Source organism: Mastomys coucha, unplaced genomic scaffold, assembly GCF_008632895.1.
Source record: "Mastomys coucha isolate ucsf_1 unplaced genomic scaffold, UCSF_Mcou_1 pScaffold5, whole genome shotgun sequence".
Taxonomy (NCBI): Eukaryota; Metazoa; Chordata; class Mammalia; order Rodentia; family Muridae; genus Mastomys; species Mastomys coucha.
Window position 1 is genome coordinate 59268390 of NW_022196911.1, and position 10702 is coordinate 59279091.

The following is a 10702-nucleotide window of genomic DNA, read 5'->3' on the forward strand; positions in this document are numbered from 1 at the left end:
AAAAAAAAAAAAAAAAATCCGAAAAGCAGGTACCTGTGAGTTTGATCTTGGACAGCCGGGCCAAAATGCCAGGCAGATCATCAGTGTGAAGCTTCATCTCTTTCCACTGCTTTTCTTCCTTTTTCTCTTTGGCTGTGTCAAGGGAATTGTCCATTATGGAGGTTGCCCCCAGCTCCACCAACTCCTCATTTGGCTTCCGGGACAGAGGCAGACTGGGTGCTGGGAAAGATGGCACCTCGTCCACTTCTGCTCTAGCCTGCCCTGAAGATGTGTGTTCAAGGAAAGGAGAAGCCGGTGGCTCTGGTTTTGGTTTGACTCGCTGGCTAAGGCCCCTGTGCAGCTGTGTGACATACTAGACAGAAAAACAAATAGCACACGTTACTAAAAACGAGGACGTCGGTTAATGTCTTCCACCAGTCATATTTTTATGGTACTTGAAAAAGCTTCCTACGTTTAAGATTGGTTAGCACAGCAAGCACCAACAGTGCATATAACATAGACATCAGCATTTAAGGACACAGAGGCCAAGTTAATTCCTTAGCTATGGTTTTAAATTTGTGGTTTAGAAAAATCTAGGAATCTAAGTTCCTGGCAAAGAACATACACCTGTTATTCACTGACCTTTACACAGGATGGGCTTTCTAAATACAAGGAAGCCATCTACAGATATCACCAAGGTTGGCTTTGGCCTCCTGAGCTCTAAAGCAACTGTCCAAGAGGACTCACTGGAAGGCTTCACAAGGCCTCTCAACTTACAGCCCTGTGGGAATGTGGGATGTGGCAAGGACACTAGTTGTGGAGTTTTGCCTATCACTCACCAACTAACAAAAACTGGTAATTACCAGTGACATTATGAGACCCTTATTTCTCAGTTAATCTTCCCATCAGTATTTAAAGACAGTTCATTATTTATAACTCTTTTATTTATAAATGAGAACATCAAACTTCTCAAAATCAACAAAGCTGAATTTTAGTGAGATTTTACATTCTTTAAATTTTAAGTTAACGAATCCAAACAGAACACTAGACTATGAATTTGGGAGCCATTCACAGTAGCTCTGTGAATTTCCAACTGTATTACTATTCTCCTACCCTTTTCTATACAATTGACTCACGGTGCTGCCACAAGCTCATGGTATGTCAGCATGTATACAGGCCTATAAAAGAAGTAGATTATCAGTGCCCCTGTAATAGCCCTGGCAAATTACAAAATCTTTATTTTAGTTGACTCAAAAGTTGTGTGTGTGTGTGTGTGTGTGTGTGTGTGTGTGTATGCATGTTCACATGTAGAGAGGGTACAAACACAGTCACAGGTCAGCCTTGAATGTCTCTCCTCATCTTATGTTTTGAGACAGTCTCATCAAATGAGCTGAGTGGCTGGCCAGTGAACCTAGGGATCCTAATTTTGCCCCTTTGAGCTGAAATGACAAGTGCTCAGTAGTTCCATGCCTAGCTCTTTATGGTGGTTCTAAGGATCGAACCCAGATCTTCATGGTGGCAATGCAAGCGCTTTACTGACTGAGCCGTTCCCCAGCTCCTCAGAAGTAATGTTAAAGACTTTTCAAATGCACAGATGATCTAAGAAATAAAGGGGTCACACTGTTAAACAACTACTTCTGTATTACTGACATATTTACAGAACTTCAAAGAATGTATAAAAGATGCATCATACAAGTTCAGCTTTTCCTAATTTTAGCCTGGTTGAAATATGCCATAAGTTTTCAATCTTTCTCCAAACTTAATCAATAAATTCAAGATCATATATTTAACCTCAAATGCCAGAATTATTCTGGTTCCAGTTAAGAATAATCAAAACAAGAGATTAAAGTTTTGGATAAACTTAAGAGAACACTAAATAAAAGCCCCTCTCAAACAGTACTTCCTAAACCTTTTCTTCTATTAGACATTTTTGCAACCTCCACCCTGAGAGAAAAGCTGAGGCAGAAAGCAGCGGAAGGATGGCTTCTACTTACCATGCGCTTGAGGAAGCTCAAGTGCTGGACCGTGACCCACTGATTATTGACATTCCTGAACAGATGTGTGACCCTGTGTGGCAATCCCTGTAGAGCTCTTCTCTCTAAATACCAGACACATCCTCCTACTGAGCCTGAAACAGAGAGACAACAGGAAGACATGTAGAAATGACAGCTGCTCATTCATGGTGCCCACATCCACCTAGAGGCAAAGCCAAGCAGACTGCTGCTCTGTGTGAGGCTGGGCTCAAACCATCTCTGCCTCCAACCCAGGAATAAGTCAGCCTTAGGCTTAGGTCAGGGACAGTCTTCAGGAGGACTGGGGAAACGTCAGTCTCACATCATTATGCATACAACAATTTAGTGGGAAGTGGAGACGACCACACTGTAGATGTTTCTAAGAAGAAAATACAACTCAGTGAGTTCACATTTTAAAAAGTAGAAAAGGCAGCACACAACTTTTCTTACTAAATGCTAGTAAACTGAGACAAAGGTTTACATTTCGATTGTGGTTGCACAGTTAAGACAGCTACAAGGAAGGGAAATACTTTTCAGTAAATTATGACTGGCAACCCAGTTAGGAATAAGCTGCTTCTGTCGCATCCAAATCTACAGTTTAATCACTTTATTAAACCTCTCAAATCAACATGTGAAAGTGGATAGCCTTATGTGTCTAAGGCCATTTCTTTCTCACATGCACCTCTATCCTTTATTGCAGGTTTTAGGAGCATCTTAAACTCTTCCTTCTCACCTAATGAATCAACAAGTCCACTCAACTCTGACATGTCCATCAACTCTGTCCCTCTCCTTCTATTCCTACTGAAAGACTCTACGATCTTACACTGGAGCAGAGTAATAGCAGAGTGAAGGCAGTCATCCAGCCTTCACGTATCTCCTTTCTTTTCCAACCCGTGTTTCACAGATTGCACCCCTTAAACCTCCCCAAACAACGCCACCATCTGGGGACTGAAGGTTCAAATGTCTGTGCCTGTATTCCAACCACCATACCCAACAAACAGTACTCACACAAACGTGGATATCTGCTTTACTACAGCAACGCTGCTTCATGACCACACCATTAAGTAGACTGTACATAATGGAATCAGCATTATTTACACTGTTTCCTTGTATGCAATGGATTCTATACTTATCAAATTTTCAATCTCTTTCCACTATTCTACTGTGTTATAACGTGTTTTATGACAGCACTTTTTTCTTTTATTCTTCTCTCCTACATTACATCCCGACCACAGTTTCCCCTCCCACCCTCCCATCCCAACCTTCCCTCTCCCCCAGATCCACTCCTCACCTGTTTCCCTTCAGAAAAGGTAAGCTTCCCATGTGTTACCAACCAAACACAGCATAACAAGTTACAGTAAGATTAGCACATCCCCTCCCATTAAGGCTGGACAAGGCAACACAGTAGCACAGTAGAAGGAAAGGGGTCCCAAGAACAGGCAAAAGAGTCAGAAACAGCCTCTCCTCCCTCTGTTAGGCATACTGTAAGAACACTGAGCTCTACAACCATAACATATAGAGAGAGGACCTCGGTAAGACCCATGCAGGCTCCCTGGTTGCTGGTTCAGTCTCTATGAATCCCTATGAATCCTGGTTAGTTGATTCTGTGGCCCATGTTCTTATAGTGTCCTTTGACCTCTCTGGCTCCTACAATACTTCCTCTTCTTCTTCCATGGGCTTCCCCAATCTCTGCCTAATATTTGGCTGTGGATCTTTACATCTGAAGTGAACTGTTCCCATCTGTTCTAGAATGCAGTGTTCTGAATAAAACAGCCTTCATCTCCACCAGACTGGCAGTGCCTGCTTGCAAGAGTCTATCCAGCTTGATAGCTGCTGACATTCCCTCACAGAGGGGTTGAGGAGGACTTGGACTCTCACCTGAGATTCCAGCCACTCCTCACAACCATTTGTTTGCAATTCTGCCTTAACTGCATGTGGCCTCAGGGCTTAGAGATACTAGAGTAATAAGGCTGGGAAAGGTGCCCTTTTGTGGCTATGGGGAAGCTGTCATCCACACTAGGTACAAACTTGCAAGTGCAGCTGCTTTGAGATCCCTTCCTACTCCTGCCAGTAGACCCCTCACCTGTGATCTATAAGCAACCCAATAAAAACAATGGCTCCCTAGACTGAACTTTGGTGGAATCACATTTTGGTTTTTGATTAGAACCTTATGATGAAAGAGTAGGCATTGCTTCCATCTCCCCAAGGAAAGATTTCTCAAAACACCATCATCATAGTGTTTAGTTCTTCAATGGCAGAGTCTCTCCTTTAGTCAAGTCTGTTACCACAGCTGCTGGACACTTGTCATATAATAAAGTGAAATGATGTTTGCCAACTGACTAGCCCAAGTAGACTTCCTGAACTGTGAAAACAAGTACTACCCTTGGAAATACAAGGCCATTATCTGAAAGAGGTGAGCCAACGGCATTGAAGCCATCTCCTCAAATCACAATTATGAAATGCTTACTTTCAAGTGAATGGATATAAGATTGCTTTGGAACCACCCTGGAAATTCTTTCTAGATTAGATGAGTCAAGCTGAAATTTTACAAAACAGCAGTAACAACACCACTGTGAGAGGTGAAGGGTGGGGAGGGGACACAGCTAGGAAACTGTATTTGTAAATGATGCCAACACTTTGGTTTTGTCAAAGTGTGTCAAGTGTCCGTGAACAAATACATAGAAAATAAAAGCTATTTCAGGCCCAAGTAAACACATGAAAATACACTTTAAGATACGCAGGGCTTTCAACAGATACATTAGAATCTAAAGAAATAATCAGAACACCTATATTCCTCATTACCACTGGACTGTGACTGTAGGGCTTTGTAAATCAACTGTGGAGACTTAAAGCTCCTGAACTACATTTAATAGAAATGAGAAATACTTGAACTTCTATGAACTCAGAATAACTGCTAGTTACTTAACAACCCTAATGGTCCTTCTCTGCAACTCTTCCCATCAAACTACCAAAGATCCAGAGGGATCTTTCATAGAGTTACATATGAGCAGATTTTCCTGAAAATATGCTCAATTTCAGAAAATAAGCTATGAGTTCCTTCTATTCTACCACTCCAGAGGCTGATCCTGGAATAGGGGTGTCACATGCAACCTATCTCGTAGCACCATGAGACTCAAGAATCAAAATAGAATTGTCCTGTAAGAAGCTGAAATACCAAACAGCGGTAGAAAGAAAGGCTGCTCTGAGGAATGTGTATATAAAGAAGGAGCTTCTGTACAGAGAGAATAGTCAAGCACTCAGAAGAGATTAACCCTCTAAAAATGAGTACTAAGGGTCAGCATCAAGGAATACTCACAATCGGTGATTACAGAAAGTAACAAAGAAGTGACTCAAAAAAGACTCACAACCAACACCACACACACACACACACACACACACACACACACACACACACGAAAAACCCCACAAACTTTTCATTTTAGAAAATGACAGTCATATAAAAACAGAGGTGTCCAAGGAGTCGCCATTACTCATCTCCCAGGTTCAACAATTACCAAATACTGCCCAACTTTGTCCCTTCTACCCACCCTTCCACTTGCTGCCCTAGTTTATGTGCCAGAAGGTACCTTTGAGATCATCTAGCTCAGTTACCTCATTACAGACATGTAAATGTTTCATTAAAGAAAGCCAAATGATCTGTACTGAGATCATACAAACTCATGGGAGAAAAGAGCTTTCCAGAAGCACTGTGCTCACCACAGTCAGCCAGACACTGTGGCGGTGTTTATGTGACAGGATAGTTCTGAGATGTGAGAAGGTACACCTTGACTTCCACTATCTTGTCTGTACTATGGAACACTCTGCCATCATCCACCGGTACTAGGCACAAAACCAACCTCCTCTTTAATATTTCTACCAGCACAATCTCATTCATTCACAAATGACTGAGCATCATCAATGTCTATAGGCATTGTTCTGGACATGAGGGATACAGTGTTGAACTAGGGAGACAGACAATCTCTACCCTCACAAAGTGTTTAATCTAACTGGGAGAATCACACTAAATTGTTGCACATTTGTACTGCATGTGTGAACCAGTACAGCATATGTTAAGCGTGATAAATTAATATGATATAAGAAAAGAAGGATAAAGACTTCTATTTTAGGTAGAGTGCTAAGGTTGGCCTCTCTGAAAAGGTAATATATAAGACTTGTTAAAGAGTTTGTAACAAGCATACATCTGTCAAGTCCTTCTGATGGAAGGAGCCATAATGATGGTACAGTGAGTGCTGTCTCAATGAGATTCAGTTGGCAGTTTTCATTATCATGGTTATCATTGTAACACTTTACTCTGGAAGACAGCTCCTCATAGAGGGGGGTGGGCGGGGGGAGGGGGGCAGGTGCGCCTCGGGTCATTAAAAGGCAATGGCTAGGAACCGCGGCTCTCATATGCCAGGCTTGTGGGGCTTCATGGTTTACCTTGCCCTCCAGCTTGCTCTGTCTGAAACTCCAAAGAGCACGGGCACCAAACGTTAGAGACCACCTGGCTTACGGTGCAAAGCTGGTCCACCCAAAGGTCACCTCCCTGACAAGTGACGAGCCAAGGGCTTCCAAGGTTGCCGGCAGCCGGAAACGTGGCCCCGCGCGTGGCAATAAGAATACAATTCGCCCACGATCGTTCCCAATTGGGTACAATACCTGTGAGGATGCGCGAGGAAAGAGTGTGCGGGGACGCGGCCATAACGCACTGGTGCAGCAGTCCCCAGGACCCCCGTATCCTCTCACCTCACCGGCTCCTGGGCGCCGCCATCTTGCTAGCCCGCCCTCTGAGCGAGGCGGGACTTCCTTTCGTCACTTCCGGCTCCCCGTGGTTTCTGAAAGCTAGGTTACTGGGAGTTTATAGAGATCCGACCGTGGCGCTTTCGCTCTCCTCTCAGACGCTCCAGATCTAGACTAGGTGAACGCGATGCTATGGAGGGACAAAACGCTGGAGCGCGCGGGCGGAAAGCTTGTCTTGGCGGGATTAGGGCTCTGGAGTCGGGCCCGGCCCGGCAGTCCCCTGAGCTTGAGAGAATTGAATGCCTCCTCAATTGTCACCTAGGCTGATCTTGCACAGCCTGTTGGCTTCTCGTAGAGTTTGGTAAGTAAAAGAACGAGGAACTCCTTAAAAGAGCGAAACATCCTTTTCTAGGGCAGTTTGTGCTTGTTTTCAGCGATGAGGAGAGATCTCTGTGGTTCACCTCAAGTGCTAATCTGGGGACACTGAGCCAGGAGTTTGTGCAGGAGCATCTCTGCAGTAAGAGCTGGTCATTGTAAGAGTCATCCTGATAAGGATAAGGTAGAAAGCGCTATGGAATGAGGTTAACATTTCTGTGAAGTAGGCCGAAGAAAGGCTTTGAAGAGCAAACCTGCTGCTCAGTTGAAGGAACTGTGAGATTTTTCCAGTTTACCAGGAAGACAGAGCAGAGAGTGGGATTGATTCTCTGAGGCCCATCACAGTTCATCACTGTGGACCTAGGATAATGGGTGACCCCATCAAATTAATGTTAAACTAAGGAAGAAGAGGATGGATTTCTGGTGAATAACTGAAAAGTTAACAACAACTTTGTTCAGTCCACTGTTTTGCAAGTACTCTGAACATGCTGTGTTAAGTGAAATATTGCGAAGTGCAAGCCTTAAATAAACAAATGAAAAGTACAATTTGGGACCTAATCACACTAACAGTGAGTGTTGCGTAGATGAATGAGGCCTTCTGCTTTGCAGCCATTTTGGTTAATTAGACCCACTGTCCCTGGAAGGCTGATCATTATAAATAAGTTAGCCCTTTACAAACTAGACCTCAGATGCCTAGCTGGATGATGGTTAAATGATGTGGAACCTGAGGGCTGGAGAGATTGAAAGAGTCAAACAGTAGATTGTATAGCAATGCTTCCTGTCTCTTTATATTTATCTCTTAAATTTTGTGTTATAAAACCAAGAAGTGATAGTGTACACCTGTAAGATGGCTATAAACAAAATTAATTAATAGCAGGAGTTAGCAAATTAGGGAAGAAGTAGGAATCCTGATACATTGTTTATAGGAATATAAAATATTGTAGCCACTTTGGAAAAGCAGTTTAAGTGTTCCTCAGTAAGTTAAACACAGTGCTACCCCATGACCCAGCTGTGCCTTTCCAAGGTATATTTCCAAGACAAATGACAGCATTCATTCACTCCTAATACCCCAAAGTGAATATAACTTAAATTATATATCAACTGATTATACATAGTCTGTGATATATCCACATACTGGCCTATTTGCTATGAAATGAAAATAAAATGCAAATACATACTACAACCATGAAAACAGTACTAAAATGAAGAAGTCAGTCACAAAAGACCATGTATTAGATAGTTTCCATGTATATGAAAATTCCAGAATTCTTAAATCATTAAAGAGGCATGGGTAAGTAATTACCTAGTGCTAGTACAAAGGGTAGAGAGAAAAGAGGAATGTTACTAATGGGTACAAGGCTCATTTAGATAGAGAGAAAAATGAAAATATTCCTAAATTGATTGCGGTGGTAGTTGTACAACTCTCAATATACTTAAAATCTTAGTGTAGACAGTTGGTACCATTTTTTAGGTGTAAGATAGTGAAGATAGTTATATATAATTGTCTTCATATATTTCATTCATACATGAATGCATTATGATAATGGTAGGTCTTGTTTTCATAGAAATATTCTAAAGACTGTCTAACTCTGTCTTAGTTAGGATTTCTGTGACTGTGAAGAACTACCATGACCACAGCAACTTTTATAAAGGAAAGCATTTAACTGAGGGTGGCTTATGTTCAAAGGTTTAGTTCATATCATCATGGGGAAGCATAGTGGCACTCAGGCAGGCATGGGGCTAGAGAGCTGAGAGTTCTACATCTGCCTCTAAAGGTAGCAGGAGGAGACTGCCATACTGAGCCTGGCTTGAGCATCTGAGACCTCAAAGCCCACCCTACAGTGACACACTTTCTCCAACAAGGTCACACTTCCTAATAGTGCCACTCCCTATGGGCCTATGTGGGGCTTTTTTTTTTTTCAAACCACCACAGACTCCCTCAGTTTTCATGATTCATCATGCCAGCTTCTCACTAATAACGAGTTCTCCAGCCTCTGCTTAGTATTTCTTGGCATAAGCGTTCCTCCCTTCTGCAAAAAAGACTTAGGATAGGGATAAGTAAAAACAAATATATCAATGGACAGGAGTTGGGTGGTTCCTTTGTTCCTGGCTACTGAGGGTTTAACGGAGGCAAGTACTTCTAAGCTCTACCTCCAGCCCCCCCACGCTGATTCTTTGAATGATGAGAAAACTGCAAAAGGACTCAGCTACTGCTAGGGAGGAACATCTTTAAAAGGTGCTTCCAGGAAGTACAGGGAGATGGGAAGCAGGGAGGAGGAGAAACTAGCCCCTTCTCCTTCCATCGCTCTTGCTACGTTGTGGCCCTTGTGGGCAGAGCCATGCAGGACACCTGCAACAATGTGGTTGGCCCATCCCCAGCTCTAGGCACACTTTGACATGGCAGCCTTGCAAATTACTGATGGGAATTCTTAGAGTAGGTGTTCTACTCTTAAGTAGTTGGAAGTTACAGCCTCCTGGGAACTTGACCACCCAGTTCAGCTCCTTGGAGTTCCTTCTTGTTCCTCCAAGGTGACTGATCACATCAGGGTGGGATTATCCTCTGAGATCGTTCCAGATTAGCACCTCAATTATAGTCTGCCAGCACCCTTTTCCCATCCTTACTTTCCAAGGCTCCATCTGTGAGTCTTGGGATACTAAGAGTGAAAATTACAGTTATTTAGAATGGGAGAGTGGAAGGAAAGTGCACTGGGTAAGCTCTCTTTGCCACCTTTGTAATAAATAGACTCTGATTATATTGAAGGAAGCAGAATTCCCAATACTGAAGAGGAATCACAGTTGCTTTAAGATGGCATAATTTTGTCCACCCTCACCTGTCACTCTGTTTTCCAGAGTTTTGGACAGTAGGATGGCTGCATCGCCCAGACAGGAGAAGAAAAAGAGGAGCCTGCTGGAGAAGTTCTGGAGAAATTTTTTTTTTTTTTTATGGTTTACTGAACATGTGAAGGGAGGTATTCTTTCTGCCTTGCCCACGTTATGTTCAGGAAGCAGGCTTGGGAATGAACCCTGGAGCTGAGACAACTATCCTGAAACTATAACAAGCCAGAAGAATAAATAAACCCCAGTTTCTTGCATCCTGGGTGATGTATTTAGTGAATAGCCTAGGGGGCCGAACAATCTGCATTAAAGCTTGCTGAAGATATGTGAGACAGAGACAACTGGGATTGTGGCAGCTCTCCAAAAAGGATGTCATGCCCGGTGAAAGCAGACAAAGTCAAATAGAGTGGAGTTCTGGTTTGTATTTTTGTTTTTATCAGACAACCTCAGTGTATAGCCTATGACTTTCTTTAAACTGGTGTTTCTCTGAGCCCTCTGAGTACTAGGAATGCAGGTATGCACTGTCGGGTTGAGGTACATTTCTAATATAAAATAAACCTGTAATGCTTTACGTAACACTAAAAATAAAAGGCCATTTTGTACAGCTTTGTTTCATGTTTCCTATTTCCTGTGCACCCTTCTCCTTTGGTGATATCAGAATATCTGGTTTACCACATCAGGAAGGCATCCCTCTCCTTGTTTGGTTCTTTTAACCATATCAAAACTTAGTGACGGTAAAATGTTCTGAGCATAGTAAAAAA

General features: G+C 42.7%; 1 protein-coding gene and 1 long non-coding RNA gene across 2 annotated transcripts in view; one reads left to right on the forward strand and one right to left on the reverse strand.

Annotated features, from left to right (window-relative positions):
- LOC116076837 (protoheme IX farnesyltransferase, mitochondrial) overlaps positions 1-6800 on the reverse strand; it is a 115205-nt gene extending 108405 nt beyond the window's left edge. Inside the window, exons 1-3 of the mRNA XM_031350835.1 lie at positions 6651-6800; positions 1974-2107; positions 34-352 (exon numbers count right to left, since the gene is read on the reverse strand). Of these exons, the coding sequence (XP_031206695.1) occupies positions 34-352; positions 1974-2107; positions 6651-6693 (496 nt within the window). The 5' untranslated portion in view covers positions 6694-6800. The remainder of the gene's footprint in view (positions 1-33; positions 353-1973; positions 2108-6650) is intronic.
- A 23-nt stretch (positions 6801-6823) lies between these two features.
- On the forward strand, positions 6824-10545 carry LOC116076838. The gene is made up of 2 exons (XR_004113108.1): positions 6824-7092; positions 9957-10545. It is a non-coding gene; the product is annotated as an uncharacterized LOC116076838 (long non-coding RNA).
- The last annotated feature ends 157 nt before the right edge of the window (positions 10546-10702 follow it).